Source organism: Xiphophorus couchianus, chromosome 8 (assembly GCF_001444195.1).
Source record: "Xiphophorus couchianus chromosome 8, X_couchianus-1.0, whole genome shotgun sequence".
In the NCBI taxonomy this organism is placed as follows: Eukaryota; Metazoa; Chordata; class Actinopteri; order Cyprinodontiformes; family Poeciliidae; genus Xiphophorus; species Xiphophorus couchianus.
The window spans coordinates 13,835,776-13,859,889 of record NC_040235.1 but is presented as its reverse complement, the minus strand read 5'-3'; the positions used below and the strand labels follow the sequence as shown (position 1 = coordinate 13,859,889).

The following is a 24,114-nucleotide window of genomic DNA, read 5'->3' as shown; positions in this document are numbered from 1 at the left end:
TACAAACAGTTAGGGGTAGATATACAAGGCTATTAGCGTGTGCTAGAAGTTTGTAAGAATCAATCTGCACATGCTATTAACCTGAACCTAACACAAACAGTGACAGACAGATGTACAAGGCTAGTGGCACTAATGCAACTAATGCATTAATGCAACATTATTTCTTCAGTCATTTGTCTTTTCTAAAGTTTGGAGGGATGTTTCATCATGTTGGGGCCTGAGGTTCTCTGCCTTCTTCTCACCTATTAAAGTGGAGCAGAGATGTATTATATTTTCTACACTTTTCAACAAATGTAATTTTTTTTATTCCATACCATGCAAAATGGTAAATTTAAGCCATAATCAAATATCTTTACTTTGCAACAAAAAACGGGAACATAACATTTTCAGGGGCTTTCAACACTAAAAGTATGGACACAAAATTAAAAGTAGAAGTACATTTGCAGTAGTGGTGTGATCAAACATTGCATATTAAATACTGGTCAATACTGACACATATTCCAAAGAAACACAGATTGCTCTACTTTGGTTAAAACTTACTTGAAGTATTCCCTAAAAACAAAGATTTACTTCAAAGTACACAACTTGGCTTAATCTGATCACATTTGCACATTTTTAACACATTAGTCATAGTTATGAAAAAACAGGCATTTGATAACACCCCAAAATGTAAAGAAGAACTCGCACCAATTCGTGAAAAATCCCCCTTTATTCATGTGAAGTCAACTTTCATAAAAACCAAGACAAAATCAAATGTGTATCAAAGTCACAGGTCTCATTCCAGATCAGATGTGACTCATCGGCTTTTGCTGGAAATGATGCTGACTAGTTTCCTTCTTTCTTTCAAATTTCAAGTTAAATCAGCCTTTGAACCCAACATGCTTTGAAGTTAATATCTATGAACAAAACAGAAGATATGCTGAGTCTAATAGAAAAAATAACCACATTAATTCCACCCTTTAACTGTTGCTTATTAAACATAATAGATATCATCTTTATTGGCTTACCACCGTAATGCCTCAAACGTGACTATTTCTTGTGTTTGCACATTTTTTTGTACTAAATGAAGCCACACTAACAAAAGCCAATTTTAAGAACTACTATGAACAAATAGGTCTTTTGCATCATGTTTTAACCTGGATTTGTTGCTCCAATCATAGTATTAATGCCCATCTTGAGTAGTCAGCAATCAGAAATCCCTGTTTTTACTTTGTTAAAGTGATCACAAACACTTACTGATGCTTAAAAGTGTTTTTGTAATTCTGATAAGTGATATTAACACATCTGTTTGTTGGCATAGCACAAAAATAATCATATTTGTGCAGCTTTTTCTTGCACTTTGATTCTCTACAGAATGTTGGTTGTGATAAGAAAGGGAGAATCAAAGATTTACTGGAAGAGACATTTTAGGTCACAGGATGAAATGGCAAAACTCTGGTTCTCAAAGAGGTGTGAATTGAGTCATTTCACTTGAACTGAGTCAGATTTAAAGACTTTAGATTCAACTGGGTAAAATCACAAAGGACTTGGGACTTGACTTGAACATTCACACCAATGACTTCACTTGGACTTGGACCATTTAATTTGAAAACACTTACACCAAACAGAAAGTCTGTTACAATGTAGCTGTACCGAATGTATAAACCATCCCGCTGCACGCTCCTGGCAAGTTGCAAATATTTATCCATCTGTTGCTGCAACATACACGATGAATCTCTGGCATGTTGCTTGAATGCTTTTCTTAGGCATACTCAAAAAAGTGAATATTGTGAATAAGTTAAATTCATGTTGTCACTCTTAAAAAGGGGAAACTCATAGATTCATAATAGAGTGAAATGTTTCCATCCTGTATTTGCTGTAGTTTTGGTGATCATCTCTTAAAAATAATGAAACACACAAATCCAGTCAAAGAATATGGAAATATTACATAAAATTGATAAAAAGGGATGCTTTAAATGTCAAGAAATGTCAAGTTACTGAAAAGCATGTTCATTTCTATGCTCTTAATTTCGCATGAAATACTGCATTAATATGGCGTAAGATGGAAATGAACATCCCATGGCACTGCTGAGGCACAATGGAAGCCCAGGTTCTAATATTGACACAATATTCTAATTATTTTAGCTGGAAGAAAGTTGCTCTGCCAGACCTATCAAACAGGTGTACACAAAGTTGGATGAAAATAAAGGGAGGCAGAGAGGAGTAGAAGCTGCATCACTCAGTTAACTGCACAGAGATGCAGAGGCAGATTCATTGACATTTTAATTCCAGACAGTAGCAGGTGCATTGGAACGGATTCTTAATTGCAAGCATGTAGACAGTAATGTGAGTTGCTTGTAGCTGTTGTATGGTCATTTGAACATGAAGCCCGAGCCGCAGAAAATCTGCAGGCCTTGTGTTTGTTGGACCCACCGCACAGCGCTCTAACATAAAGTGCACTCTGTTAAAATTAAGTAATTAAATTAAGTTTAAAAATTATCACATTTGCATCATGTCAAATGTGGGTTACCAACAGAAAGATGTTTTCTTACAATTTTATAAATCAAGAGGTTCTATCAATGTTACAGTTGAAGTTTATTCACACTAATATGCTAAAAAACAATTTGGGGTGAGGCAAAAAAAACATAAAAATTATTTATATATGTAATATTGTAATAATTGTGATAATCTCCAAATCTAACACAACTAAGAAAAAATACAACTTAGTTTACAAACTCTGGATATTTTTGAATATCCAGAGTTTGTTATTCTGAAGATTTGATACAATATTGCAGAAGCAGGTTTGTTTCTTTTTATTTTGCTCACTACTTCTTTGTAATTAAATTACATATTTGGACAAATGACTTACTTAAAACTTGAAATTCAAAGTTTCCTAATTTGACTTGACTCTGGACTGTGTCCCTTAATTTTGGACTTCACTTGGAACATTCATGTCTTCACTTGACTTGAGACTAGGATGGAGAGACTTGAGACGTACTTGTGCCCTGCAGACCAATCACCACTAGGTTCTCTGACTCTGGAAAATCAAACTGGTTCTCAATTGTTTTTGCTTTTTTCCATACCATTACTATTAACCAACCCTGGTCTAGAACTGGAGCAGTTTTGATTAAAAAAACAAACAAAAAAAACACCTTTTGTCATTTAACATCAATGCCTTGCTTTGGCCAGCAGTCATTGTAATGGCCACATCCTTCAAAGCTGGAGACATGGAGACGCGTGGAGAGACACGGAAAATAGCGTCCCTTCATCTGTAAACGACACCAGTTCAGTTGAAACACACAAAATCACACAAGAAAGAAAACGCTCCATAATAATTATAGTACATTTACCCATCAGCTCATTCCCTGATGCATTTTCCCTGTCCCATCCCTGTCTTCATAATGAATCGGGTGCCATGGTTACTGTTGCTAAGAAACAGGCCAGTCAAATGCTCCTAATCCTAGCGCTGTTGACAGTGAGCTGCGATGAGGTAGGGGAGGATGAAAAAGGGAAAAAACATGGATGAAGACTGCATGTATGAGCATGAATCTATGAAAGGGCTTCATGGGTGTGGTATCATGAATGTGTAGCGCAGGTTTATATGCAACAGCTGATTCTGCAAACCTGCTGTGAATTTAGTGTCTGTGAAATAAAAATAAAAGAACGAAGGTTGTGATTTTCTGTTTGGCTAATATGACACCCCTGGCTGCAGGATCAATTCTCTATCGCTAATATTTTGCTTATTTTAACAATTCTTCCTTCACATTAGACAATGAGATCTTTTAAGATGTTTTCATTATGACAGGTTAAAATAATGGATTTTTTTGTTCAATCCTCATTGAAGAAAAAGGAAATCACCACCATGTGCGCTTTAGAGGCGTGTCTGAGAAGTGATCAGTAATAATATCTTCTATTGAATTTAGAAAAAAATACTAAGAATAAATATAATAAATACAATCCAGAATCTAGCCTTGAACTTTTCATGCCAATCCTTCAAAAAAGTTGGTTTCATTCAGAATCTTAAATATTGATAAAATGCACCTGGACGTTTATTTGTTATACAGAAGCTAAAACAGCATTACAGGTTTCATGTCATTGCTTTCACCTACAAAGCTATCTCAGTACATTTTGTCTGTCATCCTCCATAATCTTTTATTAGTTTGTCCTTTAGAGGAGATGGCATGACCTTCCTCTTATCCAATCCCAAATCAAGGTAAGGCACATGCATGGCTCAGAGGATTATTGTCTGTAAGTCTCAGCGGAACCATAAACATGCAAATGTCAGACAAAATGATTAGATTTTATAAAAATACTTTCAAAATAATTCTGATTTAAAAATGCATGGAATTTCAGCTCTGGGTTCTGCAGTGTGGCTACCGCATGTTGAGACATTACTAATTTAAAAAAAGGGGCAGAACAACGATGGAAAATCCTAAATAATGCAGCTCTCAGGTACAATGAGTTTGCTGCTTAATGCAAAGAGGCCTGGCCTCATAAGGCTGCATGAAAATGAACCTTGATGAATATTGCAGGTGTGGCTACACATTTAAAAAAGAATTTTTATTTATGTAAACAAAGCAGGGACACTGTGGTGGACCTTCTAATTAATACCTAGACTTAATTTAAGCCACTGCTTTTGTCTATGCTTTTGTACATGAGCCAATCTGCATCAGTTGTTGGTGTTTGAAGCAAAGAAAGGAGGAGCTGCATGCATTAGAGTTCCTATCTCCCCCCAGCTAACCTTTTCCTTGCGCTCCCCATTAAGAAATCTTTCAGCACAAGTGTGAAGTGGCCAGCAGAAGAGACGAGAGCCTCGTCTCAGCTGGCTGTCTCCTGCTGTACTCTCAAAGCAGTCGCAGTCATGTTTTGACACCCAGGAAAGAGGAAGAGCGAGGTCAAACAGCCCAACAGCATTGTGTGCTGAATACAATGTTTAGGGCCCAGTCTGCAGTTTCCACAGTTTTGAAAGAAGACCAGCCTGTCTCAACTTTAACAACAAGCTGTCTAGTATTAGTTGTCCTCTGATTTCCATTTGAACTAAGATTATCTAAAATATCCTAGAAAAATTCAAGCTATTAAAAATTTTCCTTACATGGGAAAAATATATTTCTGAATAGGTGCAAAAGCAAATGTATCACACAAAGATGAAGAATATGAAGTTTTTTGTCCTGGCCTTTAAAATATTCATTGTGGACTGCAAGAATGTCAATATAAACATCTGAGATGTTAATAAGCACAAGAAGCAACTGATCATTGGATATTTAGGTTGAAGATCCTCCCAGTGTAATAAACGTCCACTTTCTTTCCTGGCAACAATCTATCAGCATGTTGCTCAGTAGACATGAAACAGATTCAATGTTAGAAACAAAGAGACTGAGATGGGTTACACAGGCAAGCAAATATTTAGAGTTTTCAGGTGACACCTATAGTATGTGCAGCTTAGTGAATACGTCTTTAGCTTGGAAGCATTTTGAGTGATCAGTATGAGCAAAAGTATGCAATCTAGATTCATCCTTGTATCTATTTTAAATGCTTTAAGGTTTCAGAAAATCATTTGCATAAACCACAACTACATCTTGAGACTAGATTTGATTTAAAGTCATATATATCCACTTTACAGGGATATACAGTATCACATTAGCTGTTAGTCTCTAAAGCTAAAAATCTGGATTTATGCTACAGGAGTTATTAAATTACTCCTGTAGCAGGTGAGATAAACCCAATCCTCTGAGAGGCCATTATAAAGTTGTGTTTTCATTACATTTGTCTTCTCAGCCTTCAGCATCTTCTGTAATTTAGTTTTCTGATATGTATGTAAATGTTTCGCTCACCTGTTTTCTCAAAACTGTAACATTTTCCTTCAGTCCAAAAATATTGCCCTTACGCCATTGAATAATCAGCATCTCTCTTTTTTTCCACTTTTTTTTCCAAGCAGTGGAGATCTTGTGATTTGCTTAGAGCATGTTGTTTCTGTAACCTTTCAAAACAGCAGTCCTCCATCTGACATCTTCCCAGTCACAAGCTGCTGGCTAGTCGCCACATGCCAGCAGCTGCCTTGACCAGATCAACTTTCTATTCTTCTGTTTTCTCTTATACATTCAACATCACATGAGTGCAGGGTGCACAGATTCTCCCCAAGGCATGCATATATGCATGCTCCCACACAACCAACAGATCATAGGGTTAAAATACTCCACGTTAGATGTGGGAATCTATCTGTCTCTGCAAACTATTTGGTTGGTTATTGAATCAAATGAGAGAGACATGAAAATGCGTCAAGGTTGTTTAGAGCTAATAGCTCACATAGCAAACACAGAGCATACAGATACAGAAAACTTAGTGTGTTCCAGTCAAGTTGGGTGTGTCTCCATTGGCAGTGTGTTCCTCTCTATATGTGGGAATGTGTGTGCTCAGGAGGTGGTTGACGCACCAGTGATGTCACTTTGCACATGTTGTTCAGCCAGTTTCTCAGAAATCTCTTGATATTTTTGACCTTTGTGAGTTGTTCCATCCAGCTGATGCTGTATGCGCTCTTCTGCCACAATTCATAAAAAGGTTTTGATCTCAAGATTTGACGGTGGAATTATCAATTTGGTGGTTAAGATGTTGTTGTTTGAGGAGTTTGTAATGACCGTCCTCACTCATCCAGTGACGAAGATCCACTGGCTAATCAACGAATGCAGTCTACTACCAATCAAATCACAAATGGGGAAGAGCTGCAGAGGATCTGAAAATGGAGAGGAATTTGGCTGGGGTTGACTGGGAAAGAACCAATTACAACCTTATATGCAGGAAATCACCCAATCACACAGCCCATCTTAACTACAGTATTTTGCTTTTGGCGATGCTTCGCTCTCTGCATCGTGATCCTCCACAAATATGTAGAATAACAGATGGAGAATCAAATATTTACAGAGTGAGATGCTTGTAAAACACGATAATGAGATACTTAGCTGTCTCTTTGGCTGTAAGAAAACAAACTACTAATTTTATATATATAATAGTTTATAGCTGCACATCGTTAATGCCTGGAACTGCTTGGTTGTAAAAACCCAAATAGAAAGCCGCTATTGGTTATAACTAGTGTTATATCAGTAATTCTCATAATGGTATAAAAAAAAATCAAAGAATGGCAAAAAATCTGAAGTGATATCAGGTATTTTTTACTACCATTTGAGAATGACTGAACTTAGTCCTTATGTAAACCCAGAATAAAAGCATGTTTTACTTTTTAACTTATATGCTCAACCACATTCTTATAGAGTTTAGACTGAAAACAAAAGTTAATTCAAAAACGTTCAATGTAATTTTTAGTTTGTCCTAAAACAAAGTTGTTTAATAATGCAGAGATGAGCTGTGGTCACCTAAAGTTCCTTAGATAAAAAAAAAACAAACACTGTTGTTAATTTTAAAGCTCCTAAGTAATTTTAGCAGGTGTCGTGAACATGTACTGTACATTCAAACTTATTTTTTGCAAAAAATAAAACTGCACATAGGCTATAAATGTGTGTTTCTCTTTTTATCTTTTGTTCACACAATCCATTCAGGTTATCTGCTTCACAGCATCAGTTGTAAAAGTAGTAAATGACACGTCCTCTTTAGCTGATCATTTCACAATACCGGACATGTAGAAAGTGGTTAAAGATGTAATTGACCGTTTAACAGGAGAGAATGAGAGTTCAAACTGAGGTCTTCATTTATCTTAGTCTTAAATCTCTGTTGACACAACAGACGATTTGTACATTCGGTTGGTCAAGCAGATGTCTCTGACGTACAATACTGTTTTCTTTTTGTTTTCATCCTGACAGGTTGTTGAAACCTTTTGTGTCTGATTTTCATACGTGAAGGTCAAAACCCACTGAAGATTACAAACTGTGTTGATTAGATCAGAAACTTGCATTAGCTATGAAACTTGCCTTTTCCTTGTTCTTAAGTTTTGTGTTTCTGTGCCCACACAGAGCCGCATGGCTGAGAGCTTGCGTCTGTTCGACTCCATCTGCAACAACAACTGGTTCACCAACACGTCGCTCATTCTCTTCCTCAACAAGAAGGACTTGCTGGCTGAGAAGATTAAACGCATTCCCTTGACAGTGTGCTTCCCAGACTACAAAGGCCAGAACACCTACGAAGAGGCTGCCGTCTACGTGCAGCGGCAGTTCGAGGACCTCAACCGCAACAAGGAGACCAAGGAGATCTATTCGCACTTCACCTGTGCCACCGACACCAGCAACATCCAGTTTGTGTTCGATGCTGTCACGGACGTAATCATCCAGAACAATCTTAAGTATATTGGGCTATGCTAGGACCTGACACTGGATGGGAGGTGGGTTCAGGTGGGTTTTTGCAGCGGGGGAAATGCAGGCAGCTCAGAGGCAGTTGGCCCCCACCAGTGGGCAATGTGTTAGTCTGTCTGCTTTCGAGGATTTGCAGGAAAGAACTGGAGATAAAAATCTGTGTTACGTCGGTCGGGTTGGACAATGCTGTTGAGTCAACAGAGCTGCCGGGCCGTGGTTGAGGTGGGAATTTTTACCCTATGTGTTTGCACTGAATTTAAGTATGCAGAGACACCACACATAAACACACACATACATCTTTATGGTTTGCTCACACACAAGGTATTTGGGTCAACTCTCCTTTGACAGAGTGACACTGGAAAATTCAAGACTACTCTTGTCAAACCTAAGAATGAGATCCAAGTGTGTACTGGCAGTTTTTCCCCCTTTCTATTATTTGCCTGAGTCAATTAATGCTGCGTTATGATATATAATCTTGACAAATCAATGCTGTTTTTTTGAGAGGGAGAGAGGGGAGTCTTCACATATAGGATACAGTGAGTGTACCTGATGAGCTGTTCCCCTTCGATCTCTGTTTCTGAAGGGGAGAAAAGGTCAGTTCATATGATGTCACGGGGTTGCTGTCAAAAAGGAAACTGCCACGACCTAAAAGAAAAAAAAAAATAGGTGAAACTTGTTTTCAGCACACAGCAGTGCCTTGCAAAAGTTCAGCTGCCTCTTGAACTTTTCAACTTTTTTGTCACATTGTAACCACAAATTCAAATGTATGTTATTATGTTTTTGATTGATGGATCAGCACAAAGCAGTGCATAATTGAGACTTGAAAGAAAAATTATGCTTGGCTTTCAACTTGATGTGTTCGACCCCATTATCTGGGATACCTCCAAGTTAAATAAAGTCAGATAAGAAGTCATACAAGTAATGAATGCACTACACAGTTGTTTAATTTAATCCCATTGGTCAGACATTTCTTATTCTACTAATCAGTTCAGCTAATAATGATCAGACAGCCACTGACATTTCATTCTCACATAATCAGCTGATCCTAAAATATTAAACATTTTATACGTAAGTTAAAATAGAACACGCCAGCAGAACACTGTGAATTACACGTCATTGATCCCAGTATAGATGCACTATTCACAACTCAACTGCAGCAAAAGCAACACATACTTTAGATGTGACATGATTTGATGTTACACTGTAACCCCCATAATTTTGAAGACAAAGCAAGCATAGAAAAATAGGAAACAGTGTGACCTAGTATTAAAGAACATTGGTGAACAAACGACACCACAAAGACCAAAGAACAAATTAGACAGATTAGGCACAAAGTTGAAAGAACAATATCTCAGGTTTTTAACATCTTATGGAGTTCAGTCTGTCTTCTTAGCATACAAAGAGTTTGGCAAACCTAACAAAAGACTTTCCGCATGGTTGGCACATGGTGGTCTCAAAAAATGCTATTCAGACCTGATGGAGAAAATTAATAAAACTGAATACTGAAAGAACATTTGTCAGAGGATGCAAAGAATCTGGTAACAATATCGAGAGATAGAGCTCCAATACAACAGCTTACATCAAAGCATAATTGTCTTTCATAAATTCCCAAAGTCCAGACCAAAATCCAATTAAGATTCTCTACCACAGCTTGACAACTGAGAGACACTTTTCATCCTGTCAAATGAAGCTTAAGTTATTTTGCAAAGAATTGGCAAAAAAAAAAAGATTATGGGAAGATCAGAAAGTGACTTTAGATTTAAAATACAACAGCTGAAACTGGTTCTAAAAGTAATGGCCTAGGAAGTTAAATTACTTTTGCAATTGTTTGCACCCAATTTTACTTAGTCGTGTCAGAGTAAATGGGGTGGATATAAATTCAAATCACACTTTTCAGAAGTCGGTTTGTAAAATTTGAGAACCACCAACATTATGAGGCACTACTTTGTCTTGTTTTGTCAAACAAAATCCTAATAAAACAAACAACTGTGGCTGTAAGTGAAAAAAATGTGAAACGCAGGAGGTAAAAACACATTTTGCAAGGCACCTTATTTCTGTTCTTTCCTCTGATTGACCCTCTTATGTCCTTCTTTTTCCTCCCTCATCTTTCTCCAATATTTATGTGCTTTAAAAATAAAAAAATGTCTTTCATACTTGCTTTTTATAGCAGGTCACTGACTTAAAATACCTGAGGTATGTTACACTCAGAAAAGTAAAAATTGTGTTTATAACCATTCCAAGAGTCCAGCAAGAGACAATAAAAACCGTGCCAAGATCAGTTTGTAAATAAAACAAGATCCCATACTTTTCTTTTTTTTTATTTCATTTTGTTTTTATGGGAAATACATTAAAACATGCATGATTTTGTTACTTTGGGATACTAATATATATTTTCTTTGGGATTATGTTTCTTTTTTTCCTCGGGTTTAAATAATATATTCCCAAAAAATATATATAAAAGTCAAACACTGTGTACGATTGTACAGTTCTCAGAGAGGAATCTATTGAAAAAGAGATATATGAATATAAAAATGCTAAGAAAAATGTTTTGTTGATGACCAAGAAGATTACAATGATGTAATGACAAGAAAACACTCTCTTTAAGGTCATTATGTGAGGAGAAAGTGGATCAAAGAAGAACAAGAATTTAAAACATCATAAAAGAAATCTTGAAAGTTCAACCTTCCTTACGTTATCTAAGTGGAAATTGTCAGTGGCTATGATGTAAATATACTGTAAGGTACACTCTTTGTTCAAACAAGTGAAAATAAAGGTTGAGTTGGGATACTGTCAGTGACATAAAGAGAGAGCGAGAGACAGAAGAGGAAGATCCCTCTCCACTCTTCCCTCTGTCTTTTCAGCTCAGAGAACAACTCAGCCAAGGGCTTCGAGCTTGGCTTTACAGGATGTCCACTTCAATAAAAATCTAAAAAAAAAAAAAAATTAACAAAAAAAAAACAAACAAAAACAATGAGATACAAAATATAAAAGGACAATAACTATGAATAAAACAACTTATGCAAATTTCCATGGTGTAGTGAATGTGTTTCTTGGGTGATTTCTGTCTAAGTATTCTTGTTTCACTGTAATTATGCATAAAAACAATTTGCAACCTCCAAGGCCGTCGTATAAAAGGTGGTGGCGAGGGGGTCCTCTGCGTACAATGTAGCCATTGGAGCAAGAAAACTTTGGGTATGAAGTATGCAATTAAATTACTCCTGAATGAACTTGGCCTCTGTGTGGTGGGATGACAGGATTCCGCTCTAATTAGTGTATAAACTCTCGCTGACCCAACAGGTCTGCCTGTTCACAGACCACTCTTTTTCTAAACCTCACAAGACATAAATTAGAGTTTATTTAGAACATCTACAAACCTCTGCATTAAACGAAGAACTAAATGTGCAAATTGGTAGTAAGTTAATCTTACACTGGAAATAAATTTAAAAAAATCCGACTTTCAATCTGCGTACATTCATTCAGTGGAGGAAAATAATATTGAGGAATCATTGATTTTATGTATTGCATCCTTCTTCCCTGGAAGATGGACGTTGTGTGTGTGACAGAGACACATTTCTCTTAGCCACTCTTTGACATGGGAAAGACAAGAGAAAATCTCATTCAAGTAAGATCTTTAGAAACCAGTAAATAGGTTCAAGAAACATTGTCTATAGCAGTACTTCGGCAAGCGACGGGGTGCAGCCTGGACAGGTCAACATACAGGACAAACAACCAAGCATGTACACACACACGGTAAAACATTTGAAGGTGGTTTAACTTGAAGATGAAAATCCACCTGCTGCCTTAAAAATGCAATCAAAGTCAACAATAAAACTGTATTGGTTTTAAGTCAGAAATTAAAGTTTGTGAAGTTGATTTAACTACAAAAGACAAGTTGTCTAAACATTGTTTTTTAAATTAATTAATCTTGAATTGTGAGTTTTAACTTAATGCTGCAATTTAAACCAAATAATTATGTGCAAGAAAAGAAAACTGCCCTGACCTTGTTAAAAGCACACATTTCTGTATTATTTTCACTCACATTATTAAATTAAAATAACTACTTATTTTATTTTAGAATCTTTAGATTTCTGATCTGATGATTGATTGTATTAAACATTGCAATGAATTCTGCTCAAAAACATTTAGTGTCAACAAGACCTTAATCTCAAGTTGCATTAAAATATACAGTTGCCTTAGTAACGCACAAGAGTCAAATCAGTGTAACACATTTCCATCTCACTCACGTTGCAACACAGGATACAAAAACATGCTGCTAAGCACACTGGGAAATAGTTCCCACACCGGTCTTTTTCTTTTTTCAGTGTTTTTAAGAGCTGACCTAAAAACTCTGGTTTATTCAGTGCTTGGATGTTTGATAAAATTAACAAACAGTTAACACAATTATCTTTCACAAACTCATGCATTTAGGTTCAAAATCTAAAACTTGTTAAATCTATTTGACTTAAAGAATAGAAGATAGTAGGCACAACTAAATGCGGTTCAAATGTTTTACAGTGCACACATGCATACCTAATTTCAATTAAGAGAGGCTAACTAACCTACTAGTCATATTTTTGGACTGGAATACCCAATGAGAAACCCACCGCATGCAGAGAGAGCAGGATTTTAACCCAGCTCCTTCTTCATGCAAGGTAATGGTGCCATCAGCTTCCCTATCTTCCAGCCCCAAAAGAAGAATTATAAAGTTTAAAACAACTGGAATTGGTACAAGCTATGCAGCGCGAGGTTTCAAGTTTATTCTATGAAGGATGTTGAGAAAATGAAAGAAGACTCATTTATTTAAAGACGTTTTGCCGTTTTCCTTTTTAACCGTGGGGTCCAATAATTGTAGAGTGTGTGTAAATAGTCTACTTTGATCAAAGCATGGTTCACATTCGTGACTAATCTGGTGCTCTTCATTAATGTCCATGTGACAATTTTCATGCTTAAACATGGTTTACTGCAGACACGCACACAGATGACAGCACAGATCATGAAAGCCGTCACAAAATTCTCTTATCCCTTTAATTTGGATGTTATCTGTTGGCAAGTTGCTCAACTTTTGTATGTCAAGAGCAACTATCGATCCCAAGTGTTCTTTCAAGAGAGTGGGAATTTTTCTGAGGGGTGAGCATAAATATAGCTTGCTGATGAGAAAATAAGAGTACGAGAATGTTTTTGGGGTTTTTTTCTGCAGAAATTGTGCCTTGTGACCATCATGTGGTCAGGGCCGGGGGCGGCTATAAAAGCCACAAAGCTACAAAATGAATGCAAAAAAAGAAGCTCAAAGGATAATGTTTTTAATTTATAAGTTCAAAGAAATTAGGAGTAAACTCCACAAAACAATGGCGTATAGTCAACAGTTTTCTGTCACAAGAGGTTGCTGTGTAGACAGCATGGTGTTTATATGATACGCCAGCAGGGTTAATGTAAGCCTTGTTCAAATAATAAAATAATCAACTGCCTGACCAATTCTGAAGAAAAAAACACAAAGAATTGTATGCTGAAATTTATCCTTTTATCTGCCAAAAAATAAATAAAGTACCACAAAAATAGATTTTATTACTTATATTTGAATTTATAGCCGTTTGGGACCAGTATGTTTTCCCAGTACAGGTTTGTTGCTCCTGATGGCGGCGGGACATTTTTCTTACAACGCTGTAAATCAGAAGAATTATTAGACTGTGTGTGCGATCCGGGCAGCTGTGGTGGTCTGAAGAATTTAATAATGTTGCCCTCTCATAATGCTTTATCACTCTATCACACTATTATATGCCATGCTCAACCCGTGGGAGCAGCAAGCTATATTTAAGATGGAAAAGGCTTATAATATTGTTTTTATGAATACAGTTTTACATTAAATACTTAATAAATGTCTTCTAATAGTCACAGCTCTTGATTTGTGGATAGCTGTAGCACATTCAGCACATTGTTGAACCAATTCTCAGATAATATTGGAAAGAATAAAAATTAGCATACAAACCTGTGAAAAAAAAACTTGAACTGTGTTTTGTCACACTTCTATTTTTCTAGATTATCAATTTTTAACATCCGTGGGACCAAAGTGGATTTTCTAAAGGATGACTTTATTTATTCAAGGGAAATGCTCAGAATCAACTTGGCCCTATGTGAAAAAGTATCTGCTCCCTAAATCTAATAACTGACAGTAATGAGTCTTTAAACTGTGGGAGTTTTCTCCCTGTCTTTGCAGAACTATTTTTAATTAAATAACTAAATCACACTGGAGAGTTTTTGAGCATAGGTGGCCTATTTGAGGACATTAAATAGGATTTTAATTGGATTTGAATCCAGACTTTTACTAGGCCACCCCAAAGCCTTGTCTCTGTTTTTCGACACACTCAGAGGTGAACCTGCCAGTGTGTTTTAGATCACTGTCATGGCACATGAGCCAAGTCTCCTTGAGCTCAAGTCAAGGGCAGATAGCTGGATTTTCTCCTTCAAGATTTTATTAAGTATGGGGCAAAATTTATGGCTCCATCTATTATGGTAAGTTGTTTAGATCCTGAAGCAGCAACTCAGGATTAGACTGTTGTTCTGCTGCCACCAATTATATTTGTGCATTGGGCCAGTCTGGTTTAGATAACTTATTTCCATAATTAGTAAAATAATGATATAAAAAATACTTTTTCTATTTTTTCTTATCCTAAAATTTGTTTAAGGATCTGAAATATCTAAGTGTGACTGAAAAGATAAAACAGAGGAAAAGTGAAAGAAGATTCCTCTGCTACTTTTAGCTAAAAAATCTAATTTAAAATACATAAACTTTGGACTTGTTAGATATTAAAAATACAAATTAAAGGTTTGTTGATGAAGGTTAGAGTGTCACTCTCATGGATAGATGGATGTATGATTAACATTGAGACATCCAAACAGGAGAAGAATGGAATGTATTTCTGAAATCGTAGCGTCCAACCTACTGGCACCAAGAGAAGTTCTTGGCTTTGAAACAGTGCATACCTGGAATCCCTGGAAGCCCTGTGCAGGCCTCCTGGATGTTCCAGACATTTTTCGTTTTAGAAAACAGAGAAATGTGGGTTTTTTTTAAACGCCTTACTGCTGCAGCGTCACCTGCTTCTTTCCATTTTCCTCAGCAGTCCTCAAAAGTCTTTTTCAGACCTTTTCTGGACAGCTGTCCCACTGCTTCATATTCCCCCCGCTTGCTTCTGTCCTCAGCTCAACTCTATCCTGTTCATTCACATCCCTTTCTGTGCTCTTTATCCCTCCCTCCTGCAAATTTTCTCCCCTATTTGCCCCCACCTGCTCTCTGGATTTAAAACTTTCACGTGAATCGAACAGACGGCCCTTCAGGCTGCTGGATAAAAATTCCACATCTAGCTTTCTTATAAGCAGTTTAGTATCTCATCTCTTTCTATCTCTACTCCTATCTGCTGGCAAATCTCCCATGAATCCAGTCTTCTGCTTCTGACTCACAGAGACTGATCTTACCACTCTGCCCTCCTCTGTTCTCGTCACAGAAAGAGTGATGACGGCCGAGGCTCATCCTCCAGGCCTTTCAGCCTGAACTTGACTTGCTTTTCCCTCCACTGACCCCTGCAGTGTGAGCTTACTATCTGCTCCTGAACTATTTTTAAATTACGTCTTTGAAAATAAAATGAAAAGACTTAAGATCTGCCCTCTTGAACCAACTCCATGTCTGGGACCAATGCAGTCGATTTGATACTTTTCCAGATCAGTGACATCTGACTCTACACCATCTGTTCAATCTGAAAGAGTCTCTGTTCCCTCTCAAAACCATTTTTTGTCCAGTTCAGAAAACTTCCCCTGGCAGTACCATACACAGTTAAGACAAGTAACTTTTACAGAATTCACATTAGATACATTTTCTAATTCTAATACTTTGATTAGTTTCAATTAGGCAATAAAGCAATAAGGTCTCTAACTTACTTCAAAATAAAAAAGTCTAAAAAGACAGTAGCATGCAAGCAGTTGTTCAAGAAAATGAATAGATACACATAATACAGTTTCTATCCTTTTTTGGTAAAACATATACTTAAGCTGTTATGTTAAAATACATTTTAAAGGCAACATTTTTTGAAATGTTAATGTTGTTGCCTTGTTTTAGGGTTATTTTTTGAATTGAAAACGGTCATTGCTAAAGTTCAGAAAGCAGTATGGTTTGAGTTAAAAGAAAATATAATAAACATGAAAATATCCTTTAGTCAAATTCACAAATTGACGGAACTGGCCAAAAGTCACCCAATCACACTATTATGGATCTGTCCTGCATTTAAAATTTAAAGCTGAGGGCATAAAAGTCTTAATACAGAGATATACAGTTAAAACATTCACTATAAAAGACACAACCATTTTTCCCTTACTCTCACATTAAAGAGACAGTAGTTTGTATTTTCCAGGCACATAGTGCCATTTTACAGCATAATCAAGTAACTATGTTAAAATCAGCTGTTATACAAATTATGTTTCTACATGTCAAATATGACTTATAAGAAATTTGACTTAGTAAATTAACGCCTTAAAATTGGGCCTCTGTCTACTTAAAACTCCTGCTTTTTCAGACACTCAGGAAGTCATCCCCTATTAATCTCTCAACAACATTTTTTTTCTGTCATTGCACTAAGAAGTAGCTTGTATAACAAACTCGGCAGGTGCACAGTTCCACCAGGTGTTTGCTAATTGCTGCTGGCTAGTCTGAAGGAGCTGAGTGGGGCAGGTGCTGCTCTGTGAGGTGGAAGCTGGGAAACTGCAGCTCCGATTCGCATGAAAAAAATCAAGGCAACAATCCAGGTATGTTTTTGATAGAGGAATAAAAACATTTTACATAATATTGTACCTTTAATTCAGTCTAAGGTTCTTTCTGTTATAGGTCAGGTAGGATAGTTAAATTATATATGTTTCTTAAATGTTCAAAATAGTGAGAGAGATATTTTGTTAATTTCTTGAAATATTGAAATTTACAGGAACTTACAGGCTTATGACTTCTATATGAGCGGTTGGAACAAATGCAGGCTGCATTTCTCATTGTCTTTATATCCTCAGTGCTAGTCTCACAGGTTGCATCTAAATGCATTTCCACCCTTTGATATTGTAAGTAGATTTAAAAGTCATATGTAGAGCTTTTGCTGTTTTTGGCAGTAATAGACAGCAAAGTGCAAATGCTGCTCAAGCAATCTTCTCTGGAAAAAGAAAGCAAGAAGTATGCTTTCAGCTAGCACTCAACCTCTTGAGGAATGTTGATCTTTTGAAAACCAGAAGGTGCCACAAAGACACTTCTTGTGTTCAAGATTTTTTTAAGAAGTCCATGATCCACCATGAAGTGTTGTTAATATTCTACCTGAGTATGTGATTACATTCTAAGTCGCTGAAATTAAAGCAACCCTGCAGAGTCTGGACAGTTTTTGCTCTTGGGCTTCAGGAGCATTGTGGGATATGAAACCACTTTAAAAACAAATCTTCATCTTAGCCCTGCTGTTGGAAAAGCATTCTGCTGTCAAGCATAACACGCCAACGAAGACCTCAGCCAAAAGGGCGAGTGATTTGGAGCGATAGTCTCCTGGAAGAAGATGAGAAGATGCTAAATGTCACACTGCGCTCACTACTGTCAGATTTTCATCATAAATAGAACTAAGGCATGCTTTTTACATTTTTTTCTTACTTTTTAGAGTCTGAAGGAATCCAAAAAGATTCCTTCTAAAAGTGCCTGTTAGTAATTTCTAACAGCCACTCCTTGCCTTCCTTCACAAATACAACGTAACACAGAGGCGCATTTCTTTTAACCACAAGTCTAGACGATGACACATTTAATCCACAATAAATTCAAACCCTAGCAACTATTTTTTTACAATCATTGCCGTTGTCTATTGCATGATCATTTCTTGAAGATAAATATTTCACATATCATTAAATACTTAAGACTAACATTCATAACCACCTAAGTCAAATATGGAAAATTGATTTTGAATGTGTGTCATCAGAAGAGAAGTTCTAACGTTGTATTTTACTATAACTTGCAAACACACTTTAAAAAAATGCAATGTCCACACTTGTTCCACCACATAGTTTTTTTTAGGTAAACACTTACAAGGTCCCATGTCACCGTGGTTTCCTAAGACATACTCTGTACTGAATTGCAATACTTACCCTAAGTGCTGTTTGGGAACATGCAGTCTGTTTCCTTTTTCTTAATTTGGCCGTCTATAAGAGAAGTAATTTGTGTCTAGACTGTAGCAATTACTGTATCCCATAACACATTTTAGGTGCTTAGAGGTTGACAGAACGGCCTGCTGGGAATATTAGGCTGAGTAAGCATACTTGCATTTGTGTCCTGCCACTTTTTCGTGCTGCTTCAGTTGAAAAATATACTGAGAATAACTGACAGACAAAAACGAGCAGTGCACATTTTCCAGAATATTTCCAAAGTTAGAACCCAAAGCAAATGATTATAAATGGTTTTCTACTAATTCATATTCATGACTAATGGGCATGAGTATGCGTCTGTAAGGAATCAAATCACAGGTCTGATCTTGTTATTCTGATGTAGTACCGACATTTATGATGTTAAGTTAAAAGTGACTGAGAAATAAACTTAAAATGAGCTGCATAGAGCTGCAAGCAACACTTAAAATGTTTATTTGTAAAAACATGTGAAGATAATTTATTACTTGTTCTCTACTTCTCAATGTTGGATGACTGTGTTGATCAATCAAATCAGAGAAAAGTACATTGAAGTTTGCAGTTCTAACTTAAAATCTGAAGATATGAGTTATCAAATCATTACAAGAGAGTATGAGTCCTTATTTAGCTATCTTAATTTCTACATATATAGAGAGTTACTTTGCTGACAATGGCTTGTCAGGATGATAATCTCAGATTTATCTTTATGAACCTTCCCTAATTTCAGTTAAAACATGATTCCTTCCTCCTTAATATCCATTTGACACAATTTCTTCAATTACATAAGAAATATATGGATCCAGAAAGAAAATTCAACTCCAGTCCACAGGCTTTTAAACTCTTGGCCCTCTGCAATCTTGTCACAATTCGTTATCCTGACAGAAAACATCTTTAATATTTTACCACTGACCTAATGTAAACAATCCTTTCAAATATGTAAGTAAAACTTTATTTATATCACACTTTTCAAGATAAAAATCTCAAAGTGCTTCAACAAACAGACAATAACAACTATGGTACACGATGCTCAGCTCTCACCTTGGGGTTTTCAATTGAAAAGTCTCCAGAGTTATTCTTCTTAATATCATCCTGTCAACAAAGATGGGGCTGACATGCACCCTACATTTTGCATATTTTAAGAATGTTAAAAAAAACATCCTTTTTTTACATTTCACATATTTGTACAATTTTGTGCTGGTCTGTCACATAAAGACAGACCATCACACTTTAATCTGACATAAAGTGAGAAGGTTTAAGAATTAAAAGTCTTGCAAAGCTAGACTATTCTTCTTTGCCCAGCCCGACTCCAGTATGAGTCATATATTTAATTTATGAAAACTTGACTTCTATGTTCAGAAAATGTTCATGTCCAGCCTTAGGCCGTGTAAACATGAAGATACTATTTGATTTATTTATATAAGAGCTACTGAAAGATTAAATAATTATGAAGTTCTTTTATCATGCAGTTTGAGCCCCTGTGATACATTTTTAGCTGCGCATTGCAATGTATTAGTCTCTGACCTCTCATTAAAAAAAATCACAGAAATATAAACATCTGGGGATGTACTGAGGTCACTGGTAGTTTGAATTTAAAAGTGCATTCCTTTCAACCACCATAACAAAAGTAATCAAACCACTGTCTGTAAGATTACTAGAGTATTTGGTTTGTGTATGTGAGGTTTGAGCATAATCAAATCACAGACAGGAGTTCAGAAACAGCATAGTAAGTTTTAATAATGAAGAACAAAATATGGAATATTTTACTCACAATGTTAGAAAAACATCGCAAAAACTTAAAACATCTTTAAGTTCTTTCTGAGCTTTTAGCAGCAGGTGTTATTGTTTTTCTGAACTAAAAAAAACTACCTGCAGGATGTTACGCTGAATTAATCAACTTAGGTGTTTTCTTTATATCTAAGTTTGCCGTGACTGAAACAAAAGGTCATGACCTTTGTTTCTGAAAACAACTCACAACAACGCACTGAAGTAAATATCACATTCGCCGAAATGGTGTGATGACTGGTAATCATATTGTAATATCAAAATATCAACAAAAAGTCTACGTCTGTTCTTTTCATTTGGTAATTTATTATAAATCTGATATAGCCTTGCTATTTTAGCTTACATATCGCATTTTAGCACATCTGCTGCAAAGACACAAATACAATGCTAGAATGCTAGAATGTTATTAGCAAAGTTAATAACATGGATCAGACATTTGCTGCAGGTCTTCCCATATTTTCTTCCTGCCTGTTTACTGTCCACCAGTATCAGAAAAACCTAAAAAGTAACAAAACAAACTTGCCCAGACCTCTTCAGTGCAATTGTCTTCCTTCAGTGGGCTACATGATATGCAAGCAGTACAGATGACCTATGTGAATATTAAGAATCACCAAACCAAACATGCAGCATATCAAAATGGCAGCAAAAGACTGAGCTAAAAGCCTCCACAACACCTTTGCTTCCAAACTAAACACAACTCAAAACCAAAGTAATCACATGGATATGTAGTAAAACATTTTAAGCAGCGCATGTTCACTTTTCTACTTCTGCTAACGTCACCACTTTGAACAAACCCCTCAGGCAAGATATCATTTGAAAGCAGAGAGTCTCTTCTTTACAGAGATGCTTCCAGCTCTAAAAATAAACTTTGTACACCTCTGCAGTAATCTCATATGCAAGACCAAAGCGATTTGTTCAGCCCTCATTGTTATGAATATAGCAGGGGACCAAAGGGGAGGACACTACAAGGAAAACAATAGAAAAATTTAACAAGGAGTGATCAAGAACAAGGAGGATAAATGCAGAGAGGAGTGATTACTAGAACAATTGTGAATCTGATTACATGAAAATGGAACAGCTGATGGGGGTATTAAATGAGGCATTGAGGGAGAGTGGCAGGACTGTGTGAACACTTTAAGGAAGCATACTAGATATAATCAAACAGGTTAAAAATAAAATGCTAATTGAAAAAAATTATATTTAAATTAATGACAAAACCAAAGTTCGGCATTTGTGACATCTGTAGGACTTTACGTTATGTTAGATATTATTAGGAAATTGTTTTTCTTTCATTCAACTCAAGTGTATAGATAAAGCAATATAAACCTGAATAGTCACAAAATGGCTCCCTCCTGTCAGTCTGTCTTAGAAGACTCCACTATTGTTTCCTTTCATTGTACCACGTCTTCTGCACAATTTATTTTATCTTACAAATATGAGACACAGAAAGATGCTCACAAGATACCCAAAATTTTTCCTTCAATACCAAACGGACCAAACAATAGACTTGTTTGTGCTATCTTTGGTGTCCCACTACTGGAAAATGATCAGCTCTGTGATGTGCTTTTTGTGCCTCTTTTGCTTGGATTTGAAACTTTAACAAAGTAAAATAAAAAAAAACAAAAAACAAAACAAAAGCAAACCATTGGCAGCATATTTTACCATTAGCACTCGCTGGAAGATTTTGTTTGGTTGGAAATCAGGATTAAATCCAACAAATTCATCCAAGCACTAATCCTCAAAGAGTATGGCCTCATTCCAGTGATTGATTCTCATTCAGCTGCATATTGATTGTCCCCATTTAGAGATTTTAAGCGAACATTTGTAACAAGAACAGTCAGATAGCTCCCCAGTCTGAGTCTTCCTGTCCACATAGCTCTGGCTGATGTATTGTGGCATTTATTTTGTTTTTCTTCGGTGTTGCAGACCTTGGAAATATAAAAAAGCAACCTTTGGCTCTACTTGACTTGAAGCATTTGTTGTTTGTTTAAAATTACACCATATAGCAAGATTTTTCTCAATTAAAATTTGATTTAGAAATAGCTTTAGTTTCACCCGATTTCTGCTTGAATTTTAGTAGATCTCAGTGAAGTTAAGGATTTCTGAAGTGATATTATATAAATTATATTAATATACTTCAGTTGTTTATTTTTGGTCATTTTGATGATCATGACTTTAAGCAAATAAGTCTAAGAAAAAAAATGCATATCACTTAAACCAATAAAAAAATATTTTTAATTCAGAAATCATCTTACAGCCGACAAAGACTGCTACCCTGACTGCAGTCACTCCATAGGAAAGGTAATCCACCAATTATTGAGGAAGCTGGTTGTTCATAAAGTGCTGTATCAGAACATATTAAGGAAAGGTTGAGGATTTGCTTTAGGTTTGATGGAGAAGGGATAAGTACCTCCCAAAGACTGGACATGGGCACGCCTGGTTTAGAGTCAGAGTGTGTTTGTGGTACTGCAGAGACATCTAGTGGCTGTTTTATGCAACATCTACAAAATAAATTTACATGACAAAATACAGTTTTATAAGTTCTGCTCACAGCTGTAAGCTTTATTAACATGAACAGAAAATACGAGTCTGTTTTGTTGCTTAATTTAATGTTGTTTTTATGTTATTCCGTATATGTATTTCAATTGATTTTTAAGGTTAAATAAACAACTGCCTTGAAATACTCCAGGGTCTCCAACTGTCTCATAATTCACATGAATTATTGCTGACGAGGGTTGCTATTCCAATTTTTGGCCCTACCTCATTCTCCCTAAGGGTAATTATTAACAAGCTGATAAGAAACACATTATTGTTAGGAACAAAAACAGTTTGTGTAGCGGAGTGAAAATTAATTTAAGTGATTTTTGTTTGTCTAACAGTTTGAGATAAATTTAAGTTTTCTTTTGGCAAACATGTAGATTAAAAACAGTTTTAACTAAAATATGAATGTCATTCAGTTATGTTATGCAATTCAACAAGTCAAATTTCACAAACATGACAGACATCAAGAAAAAATCTTGACGTGGCTATTTTTGATTGAGAAATTGTGAGAATCTCATTACAAATGAAATACAATCCTGGAACAAGTAAAATAATGAAACATGAGTAATGACAGAAACCATGCAACTTTGTGTTAATTAAGCTGCAAAAATGTTTAAAACATTTTAAGCATTTTCCAGTACATTATCTCTAAGGTTTTAGGAGATGGACAGTAAAAGTCTCAGTTCAATAAATTGTTAGATTTATTCTCCATCTCGGTTTGTCAAGATCAAAGTAATTATTTACTATACCTCCTTATAATTTTATATAAAGAAAATTTACATTTAATCAAGGTCGGGTAATTTAACTGCTTTTGATTGGGCATTATAGCTGCAGCCAAGCTAGTTTCTAACAGAAAAAAATATACTTATCAATCAACAGATTAATTAAATTCATAGATAAAATTTTATACATTCAACAACACAGAGAGCTTTACAAGTGTAACACAAAAGAACAAGCATGCAAACAGGAATCAATAACAAAACAGAAATAGAATAATAACCATAAGTCAACTAGAATAAAAGGTCATAGAAAATCTGAGCAAATCGAATCTGAGTTGTGAATGACAAAACAGTAACAGAATAAATCTGAAATTACATACAATAGAAAATTGTTAACCACGAGGCACATAAAAATAAAAAAATAAATTTAAAAAATGTCTCAGTGGTGGATCACCTCATACAGAGGCTATCGTTTCTCTGCACTGCTTCCTGTCAAGCTACTTGTAAATAAAGTCTACAAATGCTACCAACTCTTTAAAAAAAAGTTATATAATATTTAAGGACCCGAAACAATATGACAATATAATTATTCAAGTACAGAAAAACAGAGTTAAAATTTTATAGAG

General features: G+C 35.8%; 1 protein-coding gene across 2 annotated transcripts in view; it reads left to right on the top strand.

Annotated features, from left to right (window-relative positions):
* The window catches only part of gnaz (guanine nucleotide binding protein (G protein), alpha z polypeptide), a 45,235-nt gene extending 33,735 nt beyond the window's left edge, over positions 1-11,500 (top strand). For both annotated transcript variants that reach the window (XM_028025399.1, XM_028025398.1), the window contains exon 3: positions 7,938-11,500. In XM_028025399.1, the coding sequence (XP_027881200.1) occupies positions 7,938-8,282 (345 nt within the window). In that variant the 3' untranslated portion in view covers positions 8,283-11,500. The remainder of the gene's footprint in view (positions 1-7,937) is intronic.
* The last annotated feature ends 12,614 nt before the right edge of the window (positions 11,501-24,114 follow it).